The sequence below is a fragment of the Hippocampus guttulatus genome, chromosome 15 (assembly GCF_054856545.1).
Source record: "Hippocampus guttulatus isolate MCC_2025c chromosome 15, RoL_Hgut_1.0, whole genome shotgun sequence".
Lineage (NCBI taxonomy): Eukaryota > Metazoa > Chordata > Actinopteri > Syngnathiformes > Syngnathidae > Hippocampus > Hippocampus guttulatus.
In genome coordinates this window covers 6,662,893-6,684,746 of record NC_141275.1, presented here as the reverse complement: position 1 = coordinate 6,684,746, position 21,854 = coordinate 6,662,893, and the positions used below count along the sequence as shown (strand labels likewise).

Below are 21,854 nucleotides of genomic sequence, written 5' to 3'. Positions count from 1 at the left end.
ATAGAACTCAACTGCTACTGTGTTCTGTTCAGGAGAATACGCTTAGTAAAGCCTCTCCAATGAAGTTTATATGACAAGTAACCAGAAACTCTCAACCCTTGCATCCTCCCACCAGTAAATACACATTTAGATAAGCAGTTGATGCGTATGTGCTTCATGCAAATTAGTGTCCTTATGTCGTTTTGCAGCAGTGTGTGAACGGGTTCATTAATTTTCATTGGGAATTTCTCCATTGTGAGACAAATAAAGGTGTTCTTATCTGATCTTAACTGAAAGCTTGTCACCTTAGTGTTTGTAGTCATGCGTGCCTATTTCAAGCTGCTGCGAAGATGTTGCAGCTAGTTGGTGCTGTTTGCATTCATACATTAATACTGCACCTCTCAAGGCTATGGCACAGATGGGAGCACAAATTGTCTTGCGTATTATGCTTTGTCATCTCCTTTATGTATTTATTTATATCTGTATTATTATGTATAATATTTGATATGGATTCACTTAAACACCCAAGTAATGTTGACATAAAATTGTATTCTTTGTTTTTTTTGTTTGTTTGTTTTTTTACTGCCACCGAGCTTGAATATTCCGTCATCATAAACACCAAACCTTGACTTTGTTATTCCTACTTTGCTAGCAAAATGTCCCCTTTCTTTCATCGGGAAATGTCAACTCTGTGTTACGCTTTCTGACAGATTTTAACTACAACACAGATGGCTACGAAGGGGACGGCACGGAGGATGGCAAGTCTCAAGATGGCTCGGAGACGCTGCCCTATATAGATGAATCCCCCACCATGTCTCCCCAGCTGTGCACACCCCAAGGACCAGATGGAGTAATGGTCTCCCCCACACCGCCGGAGGGTCTTCTTCCTGGGGTAAGAGAGCACACACACTTAACATGTCACACAGTAAGATAATTTGCTAGTTCCTTGGGACCGAAAGAGTGTTGTAAAGAGTCAACGCATCACATTTTGAGGTGAAATCACTTGCGGCCATTGATCACCATTAGGTTTTCGTTGTTATTATCGTTAGAAGTGTCACTTTGGATTTATTCACTCCAGTGTCTCTTGTGGGCAGTCAATCGTTTCTTCCTCGAAGCAAAGCACCAGCTCGAGACCTTCTGTAATTGTTAGCGATTAGCCACATTAGCTGGAGTGCCTGTAGCGCATTGCAGGTGGCTCTTTCAGATCAACAGGAAATTACCAGTCATGCAGATGGGCAAGGAGGCCACGAGCATCAATTTGCCAGTTGGGGTGTGAAGCCATTCATTTTTGGTCGCTAACTTCCAGTTAACTGACTTAGACATTTTGCTAATCCTACCTCGCCAAACCATGAATAATGCGCTCTAAGTTTCACTTCTTTCCAAATGTCATCTATATTCTAAATGAGCTACATTTTGTTTTGTGACCAATAAACTGCTACTGACTCACTCCCGATTTGATTCAAATCACAACACTTGTGTGACGATTGGATTTAATATCACGATTATTGATTATACCACGTTTTGTGATTCAATATCATGGCTGTTCATATTTGTCTCAAACAATACATTGTTTTCTTATAACATTTTAAAACAATTCTTAACAATATGAGCCATAAACAAAATACAAGTTGAATCATGTACTTCAATCAATGCAGCCAGATGGCGCTCTCCCTCAAATCATGACCACTTTTGTACTTGAATGCGTGTGAAACAAATGTGAAATCTCTGTGGATGTGACTATATCTTCAAATACCTCAACAGCCCTATTATTTGTTTGATATGAAGCAAATGGAATTGATGTCTTCCTCTGTCTTTTTATTTATCATCACGCTCTTCTTTAATCTCCTGCTCTCTTCAATCAGTTTATGCATTTAATTCTTAAATCTCTGCTCCCCAGTTGGGGGGCAAAGAAAGGCGCTCGATATTTGCTCATGATAAGCATTGTCGATGAACAGAGTGAAAGTAATGAAACCATATATGAGCTCGTTTTTTTAAAACTGTGCCTCCATCTAGTGGATTGATGTGGTAAAGGTGGACCAGAAAGCACTTCGAAACTAAATCGTGTTAGCTGAATAGTTTAATAATCCATTGTGCAAAATAAGATAACAGCTTGAGGTGCTTGAAATTTCTTGATATTTCTCTCTGCTGCATAGACTGGTTCCGTCCCCGCCATGCAAACATTCGTGTTTAACAAACGTGTTTAATATTATTATTATTTAAAATTATTATTATTATTATTTTTAATTTCATCGATCTATCCATGTAAAGACATTGAGAACAGATTATCATTCACACTGCTGGCTTGGCTGCAGACATCAGTAAAACAAAGCAAACTACAAACTGTACAATTTAATGTACACAAAATTGTACATGAAACATGCACTGAACATAAAATAATAATTATACAATCATATGTATCCAAACACAATTCTCGTCTTCAATCAAAATAACCCATAGCTCCCGTCACATTTGCACTTTGCAAACAGGAGGTGCTTTTTTCCCTCGTGCCGTGCGTGTTGGTTGAAGCTTAGCTGTAGAAGAGAGAGTAGCAAGATTGTCTCCTTTAACCATGATGATGTTGCCATCACATTGTGCATGACATGACTCACATTTGCTACAAGCCCAGTTTATTTGTGAACAAGCAACTGTAGTTTTCTAACAGTGGATATTTCGACCGTTGGTCATATAACTCGCATTACAGCTTGAGATTTGGCCAGTTTTCTTATTTTTGTTCTTAACTCATTCACTCCCAAAGACGTTTTTAAACATCTTTTCAGACTTGGTCTAGAATTGGCTGGTACTGAATGAGTTAACTCATTGTTCACAGCATACCCTGCATGAAGGCACACAAAACAAGGCAAGACAAGGAAAATTTACTTCAAAACAAAAGCATCATTTTTGTGTGTGTGTGTGTGTGTGTGTGTGTGTGTGTGTGTGTGAGGGCGAAGGGATGGGGGTTTAATCTGTAGGGAAGCTGGCAGAGCAATAAGTGGATCCCACTTCCTATAAAGGGTAAAATGCATGAGGAGAGCTTCTGCTAAATGGACAGTGTTCCTTCACGCCAACACGTATTAAGTCTTGCTTTTGCTTTTAATTGTGTAAGTGTATCCTATACTTCTGGATGTGTGAAATTGTTACCAATTGACCTATTGCAGTATGTGACCTGCAATGGGAATTTGCTTGCTGTAGTTGCACATGATCTGCCCCCAGCTCGGAGGCTCTTTGGCAAGCAGATCAATAGCAAGACAACCGAGTGTGAACGTGTGAGTAGTAACGGGAGTGAAATAGAGTAACAGGCAAGAATGCAGTGGTGAGTGAAACTGTGGTTGCCCAATGAGGAAGTGGCTTTTTGCCCGAGGAAAATGAAGAAACAAATTGTTTCCTGAGTGAAGTTGGATAGTAAAAACGAAACCACCTCTGCTGCCATCAAGGAAGTGGAGGCATATGCTCTGTTGAGGATGGGTTGGGGGGGTGGACGTGAAGGGAGGGCAGTCTTCATCGACCATCGTGGAACAGTGGCACCACACACACATGCACACCAGGAAGCCCAGCAGAGGAAGGGGGTGGGGTTTAGTAGGCGGGGTCATTTGTCTTTCACTCTCACCGTCCAGACGAGTTGCTCGGTTTGAACACACCGATGTGTCTGGGCAGGCCCCGTTGAAGGCAAACACGGGCAGAAAGAGGAGAGCGCAGGAGCAGAGAAAGAAACATGGAGGAGGAAGAGGAGGAAGTGCTGTGCTATCTGGACAGGGTGCTGGAGGAGGAGGTGTTTAACTATGGAGATGAGGAAGTGGAGCCCATCACTCCGCTACACAGGCAATTCAAGGTGAGACAGCTGGCTGCAGGAAAACACACATGCTTCCCAGCCTGGTTATACATAGTGACACGGAGCCATGTCTTATTTTCTATGGAGTGTGCTGCAGCGTGGGCCTTGGAAACAACTACACAGTATGTGTGTGACGTCTCAGGGTGGCCTGATGAGGCAGAGCACATGCCTCCTTGCAGCAGCTTTTTTTTAAGAGGCTGATGTGAAAAGCGTCACTGGAAATGGCCTATAGAGGAGCAGGTTGTTGTGGAATTATACTCTTGTCTCGCCTTCGCCTTCGTACAGCACAGTGGCTCTCTTTGTAATGCTGAGGGAAAATATTCCCTCAACTGGGGTGGGAAGAAAAAAAAACTTCCGGTCTTTTCTCATCCTGCTGCCACATGCTTGTCACCAAAGGAATGACCTTTACACGTCACCAACACATTGCGATCCTTTTTTAATGGAGGACATCTAAGGAGTCCCTTTTGTTACTGATTACAGAGACACGTAGAAGGTGGTTTTGTGACAGCACAGCTTTAGGACCTCCTGAGCAACTCTTGTTTTTTGGAAACCCCGTGAGATTTGAGCTCCAGCTGGGGGGTTTCATCTGGTCCTTAAGTCATGAACCATTTTTATTGATATCAAACCAAGCAGACTTAGTTGTCACAAATAGTCTCTGAAAAAAGAAAAAAAACATTTGCCTTCTATCTATCAATCTTGCTAATCTGTCCTGTTCATTGGTTCTTTCTTTTTCTTTTTTTTTTAAACCAGTACCAGTGAACACCTACAAAAAGATCGCCTACCACTAGTGTAAAGACCAACTTAAAAATACAGTAGCATATAAAGACAGTGCTAAAAAGCAGACTTTATATCTAAAATATGTTTGATGTTATCAAGTTCAAGTCAAGTCAACTTTATTGTAAAATGTGCTACATGTGCAACATACAGCACAGATAAAATTACTTTCCACAGGAGAGAGAGGAGCCGCTGCTGGTCCCTGCGCCGCTAAATTATTGTAAGATATGTTAACTTTTAAGCACAGTTTGAACATTCACACTTTGCTGAAATACAGGGAAAAAAACTTGTTAATGATGCCCGTTAATTAATATATATTGCATGTAAAAGTTAAACACAAATTACACCAAAATAACGGATTCAAAACAAGCGGTTAAAAGTTAAATACAACTGAACTGTATTTTCATGTACTGTATTAGAATAAAAAATAAAAACAAACAAAACACGATCATCAGCACCAACTTGCAGTAATGTGAACTATAGTCACGGCTAGATTACTACTAATTGTCACCGGTGGGATCAGAAAATCGATTTATTTTTTTTTCCATGGGACATTCATGAGATTATGGGAAGAAACCAAAAATGTACAAAAAAATTGTTAGATTTTGCAGCATGCTCTTTCTGGTGTAAAATATGAGTATCATGTTGATGTTATAACCGCTGAAATTTAAATCAACAGTGACATTAAGGATGATTCACAAATTTAAGTTAACGTTTGCATGCATTTCTGTCTATTACAAAACACCCTATTTGTAGTAACGTAGACTGCAGCGTCAGAAAGCGCAGTTTGAAATCGCAAGATGATACCTGACACCTTTTATTACCACACTGATACCATTGTATGGATTGAACTACGTTAATGAATAATCTCCCACTGCACAATTCGTTGCTCTTTGTCCTCCATTGAGGACGTATGTGACACTTCAGAGTCAATTTGCTTTATTGCATTCAACTGTGGTCATGGCATGCAGTGATCCACTGATAAATCGTGGCTTTTTTGTGTGTGTGTGTGTGTGTGTGTGTGTGTGTGTGTGTGTGTGTGTGTGTGTGTGTGTGTGTGTGCGTGTGCGTGTGCGTGTGCGTGTGCGTGTGCGTGTGCGTGTGAGAGAGAAAGATTGCACATAAACACGCTTCTGCAAACCAAGTGCCCTGGAGGCAAAAACACTGTCCATGTGGTGTGAATGCGAAAGATTTGTAGTCCTTGGTTTGACTCTCAGGTTCAAAACAAAACCAACAGAAAACATTGCAGATGTAATGAAATCTAACATGAATGATGTAATATATACCAGAAGAGCTGTGGAAAACTGCCCAATTTGGATTGGATAATGAATCCTGATCAACCTCCTGAAGGGCCATTCTACTAAGTGAGAAATGGGGATGCTTTCAGTTAGCTTGGCCGTGGTAACCTGATGTGGAAATGAGCCACTTGGGTGGTGACTAAAATGAGTCCTGGGCAAAAATAGGTTTCAAAAGTGTCATATATTTTACGGTGTATTAATGTAATCTGACCAAATGATTTTGTTTTGTCCTACAGGGAGACATTGAGAAAGGACTAGAGATGAAGAAGCTGGTGCTCTCTGGTTTCTTGGCCAGTGAGGAGATCTACATTAACCAACTGGAGGCTCTGCTATTGGTAAAACGCACAAAAACATCATTTTGCTTGGCACCAATTCTTTACCATTCAAATGGCTTCATGATGAATATTTTTTGTTTGTTTGTTTGTTTCTTAATATACAACTCAAGCCAAAATTATTCATACTTTGGATCAGACCGCAGGAGGAATTTGAAAGGGTAAAACTATGGAAGACATTGGAGGGAGGTGTTAGGGAGAAATGTATGAATTATCTCGGAGTTTGGCTGGAGACTCATTATGATCCAGCCAAGTTCTACAATAATAAATATATTACAAAATGAATTCCTCTCTGACTGTAGCAATCAAACTGAGCATCACCATAAAAGGAAGACTTTAATATTGCTCTTGTATCGAGTCAAGTGTACTGAATGTTATGGCCGCTAAGCTTATTTCTGCTCTGTTGCTGTGTAACTCTATGAACACATTCTGACCACGTGATCAATGTTCGCCGAGAGTCCCCCCCCCTCCCTCCCAAATCATATTCATTTCGTATTTCCGTAATGAGAGAATGTCTAAAAATAGGCTGTGATCACACTTGCTTTGTAGCTCGCGCGTCTCTAAATGTTTGTCAAAGCGATGGCGCCTTGAACAAAAGTCACAGTTGGGCTCACTGTTATTTGACACCAATAACGATTGACTTGCGTTGACTGGGTCTCTGTGTTGTCCTTGTCCAGCCGATGCGTCCCCTGAAAGCCACGGCGACCACCTCGCAGCCCGTCCTTACCATCCAGCAGGTCGAGACCATCTTCTATAAAATCCAGGACATCTTTGAGATCCACAAGGAATTCTACGACGCGCTCTTGCCCAACATCCGACAATGGGATGAGAAGGTCACTGTAGGCCATCTGTTCCAGAAACTGGTGAGTGCAATATTGGTCAACTCAAGGGAGTTGGTTTGTGGGCATGTAAATCAGGCGCGAGTGCTTTGTCATCAATTCATCTTGACTGTAAAACTATCATTATGTCTGCGATAACACAACACAGTTCATCTTTCGTGCACGTCATGCACAAGTGACACCAGTACTGTTGTTGTTACTGTAATCCGTATCACCCGCCACGCTGTTAACTCCTGGAGTTGCGCTGCTAAGTGACACCCATTAGTGTTGTCTTCAGTCCCCATCTGTGCCGCGTGCATGGACATACAGTATCATGTGGCGGCGTGTCGCATTTAGTCAGAGTGGTGACGCCACATTGCAGATGGCAGAGTCATTAATTGGCCTATTGCTCATTTTTGCTCATCAGTAACGTGCCCTCGGAGGACAAAGGGGGCAACATTAGTGAAAACTGTCTCAAAAAAAAAAGGAAAAAGACAGCTTTTGCTCCAACTTTTCTCAACCCCCCCCCCCCCCAAGAAAAAAGGGATGTCAGCTGCAGCCTAGGATTTAATTGGACCCACTAACTTATGAAATCGTCTGCAGAATAAAGGCAGGCCTGATATAACGCAGGCGTTCATCAATGATTTAACACTTGCACTTGCACAGATACTCACTGAAATCCGTGCAAGAGTTCATTCCGAACTCAATAGCCCTCTATTTTCCATGTTACAGTCTTAAGGGGAAGAGGAAGGAAAGGACATGAAAGTAGAAGAATCATTCACTCTATTCAGTTGCATCCAAATCCCAGACTCAAAGGGGCATGCTGTCTTTCGTACAAGCCTTTTAGCTTGGGGCATATTCATGCAGCGCCGGTCTGAAACTTGCGTTGCAATGAGCATGTAGTGCATCTAAGAGGGGATGTTAACGAAAAGGAAGCGAATCAGCAGAGAAGCATAATGGGAAACGGATTAGCCGACGCAACAACAAACTGTAAATGTGTATAAAAAAAATGAAACCTTGACTTTTATTATTTGCGTGACAATCTGTTTCACACTATTGGGTGTGTTTTATTTATTTATTTAATTATTTGTAACTTTTATTGCATTCTAACATTCCGGTTTAGAGCTTCATGAAATGTAATTGCATGAAACGAGTTTAGAAAATATGCAGTATGAACAAAAATTCATGTTTAATTATTGTAGCATGTGCAGATGCGCAAGTGTCTGTTTTGGATTGAGCCAGCCTGATGATACTAATGCAGCGTGTTATACCGGAGACAAATTTCTTGTGTGTTCTACATACTTGGCCAATAAAGATGATTCTGATTCTGATTCTGATTCTGATAAAACAAAACGAATATGGTCGTGCACTTTTTCGGCTGTGCTGATTCTCCTACGTTGCAATACATACAGTACCTTTTGGGTTTTTATGCATGTCTGTCTCGCAATTCGGAGATTCAGATACTTTGGCTTCATTCTAAAAAACATGCAGACTGTATTAGGTTAATTGAAGAGTCTAGTGTAGTGTGCTTCTGACCCAATGTCAGTCGAGATCGGATCCAGCTCACCCACAACCCTGAGGGCCAACAAGACAATCGTCCGACTTCATCAGGCTTTGAAAGACTTCCGAATGCATTTTGGCACCATGAAGTAACTGTCTGATGTCATATTCCAGCAGTTCATTGTTTTGGTTTTCATTGGCCATTGAACAATAGAGGCCAAAAGTCCCATTCTCCTGAGTACCTTAATGTCTTTTTTTTGATTTGCTTTAGGCCAGCCAGTTGGGAGTATACAAAGCCTTTGTAGACAATTATAAGGTGGCACTGGAGACCGCAGAGAAATGCAGCCAGGCCAACAGCCAGTTCCAGAAGATATCTGAGGTTTGTTATTCTTTCGACCTTATTAAATGTCAACATTTGTCATGTATTTACAGTACCATGAATATTTTGTTTTCATAGCGCATAGATCCAAGTGGACAAATCCTCAGTAGAATGGGGGAGAAAATATATTTCACGTAGATGTGACGCAGTGAAGGGAAGCAGACTTAGTTCAAGCAGACTTTTTTTCCCAACAGGAAACCATGTTGATAGGAATGTGAGTTTGTTGTTGAATTGGATTTCGTGATGTGAAAATATTTAATGGAAGGATGCAAGCCATGTGACACAAATAAGGTTTTTTATTTTTTTATGAATTTTTGTTTTATTATTACTAGCATTGACATTTCAACTGGTGTAGAGTTGCTCTCCATCACATCGCGTATTCTGTTAATTATCCTCAAAAATCATTCTGACACTCCTTTTCTCTTCCAGAATCTCAAAGTGAAAAGTCCTAAAGACTCAAAAGATTGTACTTCGACAGTCACAATGGAAGGTCAGTGTTGTCCGTCTGTCTGCAAACGTGCATGAACGCATTTGGGCCGATATGCCACTTTAAGGCTTCAGCCCTGCCCCTTTCTAATCGTGTATGCAGTGAGGGCTTGGCAAAGCGCACACACACACATACACACTCTCTGTCTTGAGTCTGTGTCTGGAAAAGTCGGCAGTATGCAGGAGTATTGAGAGGAGACGATGGAGGTGCTTCTGGTCCTTAGGCTGTGTTGTAACTGCACGTACGGTAAAGACAGCATGAATATTTTGATGAGGGAGTGTTTTTAATTTTGCGTGCAATGATTTTATCGATTGGTTGAAAGATTTGTGAAAGATTTACTTCATGTAGTGTCTGCCTCCCAAGTTTGGACTGCTCGTGATAACAGATATTGATCACCTTGGTTTGTGATACTCGATGGCGCGATGCAGATTATTTACAAATGTTGGCTTTTTACTGATGTTTAAAACTTAGAGTCTACAGCCTTTGGCTAGTTATTTGAATTGCTCTGATGTATTGTATTCTGTACAGCATAGCGTACATTATGGTTTATTAAGTACAGTATATCATCGCTGTCGGGAGGTAACCTCATATGTATGCCCAAATATGGTCAATTTTATATAATTTATAGAGGTGGTCTGACCTGACATTCTTTTTATGTATCAATTTAAAGTGGTGAAAATAACTTGAGAGCAAATGTATTAACTCCTTGACTGCTCATCTGTGTCAAAAGTGTTGTCAAACTCAAGTCACCTCAAAATTGAAAGTCTGCATGTTTTTAGCCCCCTCTGCAATTGCTAATAGTTCCCTGAAGGAGAGGAACAAACTTTACGCGTTTCTAAATCCATTACATATTTCCTCAATGATGATTGTGGCAACATAGAGAGTATTTGTTTTCATTGCGGTTTGCATTGATTCATATATTACAATGCATCATTTAGGCAGGTGAGACTTGTGTCTACCTCGTCACCTTCCCATTCTCGGAGATGAGTGGAGCTCAGCCAAGTGAAACACGTCATTCAATAAAGCTTGTTCACATAGAATAACAATCAGCTGTTTTGTCCTCCGTCTAAGAAATTCATTCAAATAGCATCACATGACCGATCCTCCTCTACATCTATGCAAATGTACACTTGTTCGTGCTCACATCTTGTAATTGCATCGATGCGAGCTGTTACATCACCATCTCACCAATGCTGCTTTTTACCCTTTTCTCAATGTCCCTTCCTCACCCTCCACCCGGTCTGACACGGAGGACTCCATGTCTTGGCGAATATTAAAAGCTGTCTATATTTTTATATTCCAGTTGACAGGTTATGTGCTGTAGAATTTGGATACATTTTGAACCTTACCAACACAACTAGTAATCCGCCGCAATCTTGATTTTCTGCAGTTGACTGTGCATGAGATGTCCCTACATACTGTCCATGCTAGATTTCTTAAACTATGATGTCATGGCTGCTGTCGTAGTTATTTATTTATATGCTGTATAAAAATGTGATACACAATGAACCCTCATCAATTTGTCAGGTCAAATTCATATCAGTGTTGCATCTTGTAGCATCATGGTGCCAAGGAACTATGTTGAAGGGAGTGAGGAGCTTCACGTGGGCAAAAGTCGTACTTTGCTGCCATCTTTTATGTCAATCATAAACCTTTTTTTTGATGGGGGGGTCACTTACTTGTCAATTTTTGCTTATTTATCTTGGCAGGGCTGGCCCTATAGCCACTGTACTTCATTTGAGGCTACCTGAACTTTGTTACAGATACTTGAGATCACCTCACTCACTCACTCACTCTCACTCAGCGTACAGTCCTTTGAAGGAGACTGACTGCCTGACAATTGGCCTGAGGGTGGTGGATCTTCAAAGATGATCAGCAAGGCATTTGGAAAAAAAAATCCCTCCGGCCTTGTGCTGGGGAGCTTTTGTACGTGTTTGCATATGTGTGTATCTGAAGTAGATCTGAGCCTGCATAAGTGTGTACATATGGGAGAAGATCTGATCAGGGTCCCAGTAGGTTTTCACGCTCTCATATGTCCGTATTGAAGTAGAAGAAAGGAGACAGAAAGAAGTGGAGAGACAGCTTATCTCTCACCACTGAGCTGCTCTGAAAGTGATGTTTAGTGGACTTGATGGGTGTAATGTTCAAGAGGAACTGCAGCTGTGCTTTACATCTCAGTGGCAGCAGAACATGACCTTCCCTGCATACTGAAGTCTCACTCCTTCGCTGCATTTCACCTTGTTAGCCTCTCTGGTGTTTAAAAAAGGTGGCTTGAAATCTCCCAATTGATCAGCTTGATTGAAAGGTTGGAACTTTAGATTTCTATTTTTTTTAATGTCCTTGTGTGCTACTTTCATATTACTCTTATGTTTTGGTTAGATAACTGACATACCTTTTAAACATAACATGCCATACTTTCTACATCCAAAACCTATGAGAGCAAAAAAAATCTCCGTGCTAGAGTAAAGGCCTCAATGTGGTTATAGTTTCAAGAATCATCCCATGTGTATTTAAAACATTTATTCTAGCTTGTATTTAAAACTGCCACTTAGTTAAGCCTTTCAGTTCACTACCGTAATGCTAATGCTAAATAGCAACAGATCTATCACAACCGATGATCCAGTTGTAGATAGTCAAGATAACGCGAGTCGGTCATATTCTTTATCCTCCCTGAAGAATGACAAACATTAGTGCCGTGGCGATGAGCTGTGAGGAGTTGAGATGATTTTCCTCGAATATAATATCAGTAGAGTGTACAGGCTTACCTAATTATGTCAACATCAGTTAGCTCGTTTTCTGCCCATCTTCCCTTTTTGTGTTTTTCTGTGGGTGTTTCTCACCTTGAGCTGTCAAAGCGGCTGTTCTTCACACTACCTTAACAGAAAAGCGGATCCCGCGTCAGGCTGCCAATTGTGTGCGCGCGTGAGTGCTTGTATGTACGCTTGTGTGCACTCCATCCCCCCTCTACTCACCTCATCAGATGTGTTGATCTAATCAAAAATCTTTTGGATTACTTTATTTCAAAGTTACCGGGTCAAGTACATGTCTAGAGGACACTTGAGTGTGACGTTAGTTTTTTTTTTGATAAATTGAACGTGACCTTTGGCTTCTTCTCTCCGTATAGCTCTTCTTTATAAACCCATTGACCGTGTGACAAGGAGCACCCTAGTTCTTCACGTGAGTACCGGTACACCCTTTATAAGTTTTTGTTTATGTTTATCATGGATTTACATTGAAGATCCGAGTGTTGGGTTTTGTTTTTGTTTTTTTCAAACTTTGGTGTATGCACTGCAGGACTTGCTGAAACATACGCCAAAGGACCATCCAGACTTCCCCCTCCTGCAGGATGCTCTGCGGATATCTCAGAATTTTCTCTCCTCCATCAATGAGGAAATTGACCCTCGCAGGACTGCTGTCACCACGCCCAAAGGAGAGGTGCGCTTTAATCCCAGACAACCTCTTTTTTATGACCTCGCACGAATGCCATGTTTCATTCCAATTTGCTCAGGCTCGTCAGCTGGTGAAAGATGGCTTCCTTGTGGAGGTGTCAGAAAGCTCCAGGAAGCTACGCCACGTCTTCCTCTTCACCGACCTGCTGCTCTGTGCCAAAATGAAGAAGACCTCTGTTGGGTGAGCTTCCTTCCATGTTTTTTTTATCCACAGTGTATGTAATGTACTGTACATACATATATATATATTATATATGTATGTACTTAGACATATGATGACTGATTTGCTGATTTTTTTTCCACCTTCACTTTGTCTCCCCGCAGTCGTCACCAGCAATATGAGTGCAAGTGGTACATCCCTCTGGCAGATTTGACTTTCCAAACCCTGGACGAGTCTGACTCTTGCCATAGTATCCAAGTCCTCCCTGAGCATGAGATTGAAGAGATGAAGATAAAGATCTCACTCTTAAAGAGTGAGATACAAAAAGAGAAGGTAAGCTGTGCGCTGATATATTAGTTCCCTCAGGAGTCCGCTGAGAACAATTCTGATTCTATGGAGAGCAAATCTTAGTTCCATGGCTTGAAATTTGATTTCCCACAGGCATTAGAAATATATATATCTAAAGGCAAATTAATGTACCAATGAAGTAAGAATTCTAGGAAAATGATCTGCAAAACCAAAACACCTTGGAACATTCTGGAAATAAAATAATAATATTAATAATAATTAAAAAAATAATGTCCTTTATTTCCATTACTTATAAAGTGCAACTATTTCACCAAACTCTGGGTTTGAGGCAGAACAAGTGCTATTAGTGACAGAGCAAGTGACATTTGACTGCGACATCTAGGTGGTGGGATGAAAACTACATATAAATGTAATATTCTGCACCTCGCCCTTATTTCTGCTGACTATTTTTAATTTTCAGCAGAGAGCTTTGAAATCCGCAGTAAATTCCTATGGGACTATTATATGAAGTTAGGTCTAATTCCAGCAATAAAATACAAGAGACAGTCTGCGTCAGACTCAGCTTTTTACTTGGACACTCTTTACATTTATGTGGCTTACTTCTAGTAATCTTTTCAAAACAATTCCTATGATTGCTTATCCATAAATGACCAATGCAGTTCATATGGAAAGCTGTTTTGTGCATTTTTTTTCCGATATCTTTGTTATCCATCTTATCCTCACTACTAAACAATTAGCAGACCAAGAGAATGACTCCGGCATGCCACTACAAGTGTCTTACTAGTAAATGACTAGTAAATTCGGACAGTAGCAGTCTGAAAATTACTAGTTAATTTTCAGACATACAGTAATGTTGCCCTGAAGGGGAGCAGAGAGTTCCTGTTATCCCGCTTGCATATGGTGCTAAAGTCTCCCACTCAGGGCACATGGACCAAACACGTCTTCTATTTCCAGCCAGAGGATAGAACATCTGATAGAACACTGACTGACTCACGGCTTCCTGGGGAAGATCTGTGTATTCATGTTCCTTCGGTCCACTGAGAATAAATAACGTGATTAGCAGTTGAATTTGAGACATGTACAGGTGTTCCCACAAAATAGGAAACAGTCACATGAGGCTGATAACAACTGTGCAGTTTTTTTGGGGGGTGGGGCGGATTTTGAGAACTTACTTAACATTGAATGTAAAAAGATGGTTGACTCAATCTGTTGGGCAAAGTTAAGTAAGGAAAAAGAAACAGAATTAAAGTCTTGAACCACCATTCTTAAGAATCATTTCAACACTGTCTGACTAGCAACACTTTGTAGCCTATTACAGCATTTCCAGTCATCTGTTTTTATTTTATTTTGAACTAATAGTTACTGGTCATTCCAACTTAAATTCCTAATATAGGGTTAGAGGACAAGTGAGGACAAGTGAAGGATATCCTGTACTATGATCAAAAAATGCTTGCAGCAAAGCATGTAGTTATTTAAAGCCTATAAATACTTCATGGCAGAACGCGCTCATTTTAAGTTGGATGGACAAAGTATAACCAAGGCCGGGGTTTTCACAGTGAAGCTTCTTTGAGGGGAAACGACTCCAAATCACTGACAGACAGATAGGCCACATTAAAAACAGTGGAAACAAATTTACGGTAAAAACTTTTCTTAACTTTTCTCAACTACAATAATACCCGAATGTAAAAAAAAAAAAGCTACCTTACACACACACACACACACACACACACACACACACACACACACACACACACACACACACACACACACACACACACACATATATATTTATTTTTTGGGGGGTGGGGTGTTCTTTTAGAAAGCACCAAAGGGTCAGAACCGCGTGGAGCGCCTAAGGAAGAAGATGAACGAACAGGAATCCTGGCTGCTGCTCCACTCCCCCACAATCCCCTTCCGCCTTCACAACAAACATGGCAAGGTTCGTTCTCTGTCGTCATAGATTGCTGCAGTGCTCCGGTATAACCACTAGATAGAGCCATACGTCAAGACGATTGACTTTTAATGCAAATGGTTCTCTCATGCAGAGCTACCTGTTCCTGCTTTCCTCTGATTATGAGAGGTCAGAATGGCGGGAAAGCATTCAGAAGCTCCAAAAGAAAGGTGATATTCATCTAAATACAATTGTTGATTTGTACTTAATGAAAGAAGTGCCCCACTAACTACAGCAGTGTGTATTCTGTGTATTTTCAGACCTTCAGGCGTGTGTATTAAGTTCAGTAGAGTTGCAGGTCCTTACTAGCTCCTGTTTCAAACTCCGAACTGTCCACAATATTCCTGTCACCAGTAATAAAGATGGTAAGACACACGCTCATTTAAATAAATTCTTGTTTTTCCAACATTGAATAACCCCCAAAACGCAGGTGGCAGAATGTAGGTTAACACATATTTTTATCCATTTGCTGGCGTTCACAATGTGGCGCACCGTGTCAAACTGTTGGCCGACACTGAGCTCTCAGTCTATATATTTGTTTTTGCTGCACATTCCTACATTGTCGTGCTTTCGGGAGCCGCGACTGGCATTAGAGCCATCTGGTTGACCTCCTCTGACATCCCTGAATGCCACAAGTGTCTCTGCTTTCACATTGATAGACATACTGTCTCAGTCTACAACATGCACAAAATGACCCCCAACCTAGAGTGCAAAGGCCTCTGCAAACTCGAACAGATCACCCTTTATGTCCAAATCCACAACTGAAAACAAAACATTTTTGACTTCATAATATGTACCGTACTGTGTATATATTTCCGCCATGTTCTCTGGGTTCCATTTAATAGAATATTTGTAAAGGATTGAAATAAATCAATAATCCAGCAACCCTTAAAATGAAGTGTTTACTCAGAGCATTACAGGGCCCAAGACAATTTATATACCTAAATATTTTCTATCAAATATTTAATATAAAATGTGACTGTTTTAGTGTGACTGATTGTGTCGTGGTACACTGGCCTGACTTATGTGCGGGCAGCGTGGGATCGGTTCCCACTCAGTGATGTTGTGAATGTGGGTGTGTATGGTTGCTCGTCTCTATACAGTATGTGCCCGGTGACTGACTGGTGACGAGTTCCAGGGTTAGTCCGCCTTTTGCTCAAAGTCAGCTGGGATAGGCTCCAGCAACCCCCACGACCATCTTCAGGATAAGCGGTGTTGGAGGTGGATGGATGGATGTGAATGTACAGTATTAGTTAAAAAATATGTGCACCATGTGCGATGTCGCCCTCTTCTGGCTGTATGGGATAAATTAAAAAAAACGTTCAAACACACATTTGCTATGAAAGGTTATGAGGCATTCATGTTTTTGGGATGTGGAAGGAAAGCACAGTACATGGAGAAATCTCGCACATCTATGGCGATTAAAACATGTGTCTCCTGACTTCAAGGCAGATGCACCGCTCATCGTAAAACCAACATGGAGACAAACGCACATGCATGCACAATGACATGGGCTACAGAGAGCACAGTAGTGGTTCAAATTGAGACCAGCTGGTCAAGGAATGTTCTCATACAGTAATTAACTGATTGGATAACCTTGCAGAGGCCCAAAATTGGAAAGTTGTTTCAGTATATTTGTCCTATGACTGAGAAAATAGTTAAAGCGTTCCTCTTGTTTATATTTAAGTATTTTCCATTAAAAAAAAAACATTTAGTGAGTGTAAGACTGCTTCATATGTTGCATCACAGTCAGAGGTCCTGTATTTGCTTTGGCCTTTTTTTGTGGCGTTTGAATGTTCGAGGTCAAGGGTCAGACTTTGCCACCCGCTGCACATTTTTTCTGTTGCCGTCCTCCATATTTTAACAATGAAATGTAAGCATGGCTTGCATCAAATTTCAACTTGTTGAAACTGTTTAAAAAAAAAAGTAGGAAATATTTAATGTTACAAGCAGTTCAATTAAAATGTGTCACATTTTAAATTTTAATTAAGCAAATGTGAGTGATTCAACTTTTTTTTTAGCTGGAAAATGTCTTAAGGTACTTTAAAAAAAATACATTGACACTATTAAAAGAGTGATAATTTTTTGCTGATAGCATGCTTGAGCATTAGATTTTTTTTCTTTTGATATGTTTAACTGCCCTTCATATGTTGTTCCTTTTATAAATATATGTCATAAACACAAATTGAAGTAGCCAAGTTTTAGGTTAACTGAACAATTTGCTTCTCGGCCAAACTCGGCTGGAATAGGTTCACCCGTGTCCTTGACTGATGAAATAGGAAATGGATATATGGTATGGATAACTGACAGCTCTTTAAGCCCCCTCCAAGCTGAACATTTGAACCCTCGTCTTATGATTGTCACTCACTTAAAACAACTCTGACATAAATTCGTAACCGTTAATGCAAAGGGTCACCCAAAACCGTTCACAGGCATCCAAATTGGCACATATATAAAAATCTGTGTTTTCAAGTCAATGTGATGCTTTTATGCCCAGATGAAGAGACTCCAGGCTTGTACGGCTTCCTTCACGTCATCGTGCACTCTGCCAAAGGATTCAAGGAGTCAGCCAGTAAGTGCACCAACTTTTGTTCTTCACCACACCCGTCGTGCACACACTATAGCTCTGCATACTCCTTGCATGCAGCTGCTATGGAGAGCATGCTGGCACACACATGAGCCAGTCAATCATTGTGTTGTGCACGTGTTGTTTTCATCAGGCGATGGCCACGTAGAGGAGGAAGAGGACAGAAAGGCGGGGAGCGGGCGGTGGGGGTGGCAGGGAGGAGGTGTTGAGTAAAATAGTGGAACCCTCACTAGAATGTTTGTGATTTTTTTTTCCCCCCTCAGACGGCAGGATGAAGAGTTTTAAATAATCACAGTCAGGCATAATTTCATAAATAGAGGTCGGATGTGTTCGGATCTGTGTTCATATTGCAGACGCGTCACATAAGTAGGCGTTTAATTACCCACAACGGAAGGCGGCCCAGATGAGAAATCGAACAAATTCAGAGATGTACTGTTCACACTGCATGAAAAACATCAAAAAACGTGTCACATATCGGCCAAAAAATCTCAATTGAGCTGCAGTGTGAAGATAAGACTTGTTTTTGTCTTTTAAATTTTGAATCCTACTTCCTGTCTCATTTTGCATCCTGTTTTTATCGCGCAGACGGCTGTGTGTGCGCGTGCGTGTGTGTGTGTGTATGTGTGTGCGCGTGCGCGCGTGCGTGTGTGTGTTTGATGTTTCCAAGTCTGCACAGAGGCTATTTCAGATGTGCCACAAATGGACAGCTGGTGTTGCGGTGCACATTGTACGCGCGCGCACACAGACACACCCACACACACATTGAGTTTAAATATCAAATAACGTGAAACTAGGCAGTAAAAGATGATTTCCTCAGTTGCCATGACAGCTGTGAGTGTATGAAAGCCGCCTGCAAGAATGTTCCGGCTAATGGATTGGAGCGCAATCTCCTCAGAAGGCCTTTTTGATCCTTGGTAGAGAGCCAAGAGGCGAGATGGTTACAACAAGGAAATATCTGGTGTTGACCATCGTAATGTTCCTTGCTCTCACTATGTCTTGATCAGTGGCAGAAGTTGATGAAGACTTTTTTTTTTTACATCTTTTTAACATGTCTTTTAACGCTACCAATTACAGTCTTCGGTTTATTGATGGGATCCAAATCCATGTGCATTCTTGCTGTTAATTAAGGGTTTTAGCATGGCTGATGCGTTTTTTTTGTTTTCTTGTTGATGTCTCCTTCATCGTTTCTACTTGAGACATTCCCTCAATTAGAAAGCCACACTTCCTGCGCAACTAAAGATAACAACACATGAATTTGGTTTGTGGCAATGCACATGATACTACAGTCAGCATGTCTAATGGCGGCCAATTTTCACGATTTCCGAGTGTTGAGAAAGCATGTAGTCAGATAATCCTGTTGCGTGTTTTTGTTTGTTTGTGAAGTCGCACATGCATCTAAATGATTGGCGTTTTCCTGTGGGAATAGGCTTTTCATTTAGCTCAGGGTAAGGGAGACAAACTAGGTCACAGAAGCAGAAGCGAGATGTCGAACCTCTCAAATACTAACTCCGGTATTCTATAAAAACATGACCTGGTAAAGTGAGAGTTTAGCTCTTGGTTTATTTTTCTGCGTGTATGCGAGCCAAATGAGGGATGCTGATGCAAATTACCGGTAACTCAATGAAAGTGGACTTGGCCGTGCTACACGATCGGTCCCGTTAATTACCTCAAATTAAAGTTCACATTAGGCCATTGACAAAATGGATATCGATTTTTTTTTTGTTTTGGTCATGGCACATCCCGAATCAAGACACGTAATTCACTCCTAATTGGATTAAAACCATGGTCGCCTGGATTACTGTTTGCTGTGTTCTGTGCTATTATTAGTTTTCCAAAAATTCAATTATGACGGTTTGCTAACAATTTTCCCCAGTCACGCCGGGCAGATAATGGTGCGATTCAGTGGCTGGTTCTTCGAGCTATAAAGCTTCTTCTTCGTTTAACGGGCTGTCACTTGTCAACCCATTCTACGGAGCCTTAGTTTGACCCGGCATTCAACACAACCTGAGGCTAAGCTTAGCATCCTGTATTAGAACACACAACGAGGCTACAGCCCTGAGTCAAGTGAGATGGAAAAGGATGGTATCCATTAACCTCTCTTTTAAGGGTTCAGAGACCTCATGCAGACCAATTCATCCCCCTCAGAGTCAGCCTCGGGTTGACCTGCCAGGGAAATAGAAATTCTTCAAGTTCCGGGACACTTTGAGTTTGTCCTACTTTGTTCTGGAGTCCTCGAGACAGACGCACGCACAAAAATTATTTCCCTGACCTTTGAGTCCAATATTTGGGCAGAGAAATGTTGGGAGTTCTGCACATAAAAGCCTTCTGTCTTAAACACAATCTCTTTTTTTCCCTGGAATGTTTCTTTCAAATTTAATGTGGGTTGTGGATTTGAGGTGTCCACCAAAAAGTGACAGTCGTGCTTCTGTTTGTTAAAGTGTATGACAACAAATCAGTTTATTAAATATCTCCCACGTGGCCACACTGAATTCCCCCTCCGATGAACTTCCCTCGTATCATCACCACTAATCTTCCTCCCTCTGAGTAATTATGGGCGCTTTTCAGGATGCTGAGAAAACAAGCAGGCGGAACCAGACTAGATGGAATGAGGTTCATTATATTGGACAGTCCTGTTATTTTATGAAAGTATTTGACTTTTTTTTCACAAGGATGATAATACTGTACTTGTTGTCTCTCATACATTCAAGCAAACCAACATTCTATTGCTTCTAATTTCTAGATCGCCCCATGCTTTGTGTTTTGATGAGATGTATACAGTGGTATCTTGACTTAGAAGCGACCCAAGTAAGTTTTGCGAAATTCAAGCCTTCATGCGGATGATTTCTCAGTTGCTAGCAACATTTGAGTTATGACCTTCACGACCCGCAGTTTTCGGCAGATGGTGAACAGTCTTTCAAGAAAGATGCTAAGTGCTTCAGGCTGCTTGTTGCCACTTCAAATTGGAGTTTACTGGAAAAGTAAAAATTAAACCAAGAGAATTATGCATTGTGTATTTGACCCCCCCGAAAAAAAATAATTGATTTTGACAAACATCCGCTAGCTTATTGGTAACACATGCTACAAAACACAATAAACGGTGTTGTAGTAACCCTTTGAGCCACATACAGTATATTTTAATACAAAGAGTGCAGCCGCACATTTAGGCAGACAATATAACAATTAAGAGGCTGGAAAAGATTAATAGCATTTCCATTTATTTCAGTGGGGAAAAGGTGTTTTGAGTTACCGGCATAGTCACAGTCAAATTAAACATATACTGTAAGTCAACTACTGTATTTGCTTACTGTAATGCCCTCGCATGTGGGAAAGGAGAGTTAGAGTGGCCAATGCAACAGTAAAACATAGTGAGCACACTCACGTAGAAACTGCTGTCAGCCACAGTTCTCACTCACTCGAACGTCACACCCCCCACACCTCCAAGCCACGCCTCTTAAAGGCATATACACGTTCATAGATAATTAAATTCACACAATATTTCCTTTACATTTTATGCTTGCAATTTACTTTTTTGCGTTTAAATATAATTAAAATGTGTGTGTGTTTTAAAGAAAATCATTTAGTGTGCTAAAAATGTATTTCTTCAGTGGTTTTGATCAGGTCGCTTTATACCACATATTTTCACGTTTTGCGGGTGGATCTGGAATGTATCTCTTGCAATAAACGTATAAACATTCTCTGTCAGGCTTGCGAAGTGTTTATATGTCTATGAGGTTTCAGCACACGCGCACACATGCACACCCCACATCCCTTCTTCCGTCTGTACATCCTTCGCTCAATCTCGACCGCTCTCCCGGTGAAAAGTCGAGCCATATGTCTTTCCATCCATCATCACGTCAGGAGGAGTCTTACCCGAGGGAGCAGGTCAAGGAAACGGGACGTATAGACAGGCAGGACAGCGACGCTGCCTGCAAGAATTGCTACAACAGCATTTAAAAAACACACACACATTAACCAAAATAATTGCTTCGTTCAAGGGACAAGAGG

General features: G+C 41.0%; 1 protein-coding gene across 4 annotated transcripts in view; it reads left to right on the top strand.

Annotated features, from left to right (window-relative positions):
- The window catches only part of abr (ABR activator of RhoGEF and GTPase), a 77,269-nt gene that overhangs the window by 23,933 nt on the left and 31,482 nt on the right, over positions 1–21,854 (top strand). For 3 of the 4 annotated variants that reach the window (XM_086130629.1, XM_086130632.1, XM_086130633.1), the window contains exons 2-14: positions 690–871; positions 6,114–6,212; positions 6,887–7,072; positions 8,799–8,906; positions 9,336–9,396; positions 12,518–12,570; positions 12,688–12,828; positions 12,902–13,023; positions 13,167–13,335; positions 15,131–15,250; positions 15,357–15,432; positions 15,523–15,627; positions 17,760–17,834. In XM_086130629.1, coding sequence (XP_085986755.1) covers positions 690–871; positions 6,114–6,212; positions 6,887–7,072; positions 8,799–8,906; positions 9,336–9,396; positions 12,518–12,570; positions 12,688–12,828; positions 12,902–13,023; positions 13,167–13,335; positions 15,131–15,250; positions 15,357–15,432; positions 15,523–15,627; positions 17,760–17,834 — 1,497 coding nt within the window. The remainder of the gene's footprint in view (positions 1–689; positions 872–6,113; positions 6,213–6,886; positions 7,073–8,798; positions 8,907–9,335; positions 9,397–12,517; positions 12,571–12,687; positions 12,829–12,901; positions 13,024–13,166; positions 13,336–15,130; positions 15,251–15,356; positions 15,433–15,522; positions 15,628–17,759; positions 17,835–21,854) is intronic. The other variant, XM_086130630.1, reaches the window with a different exon arrangement.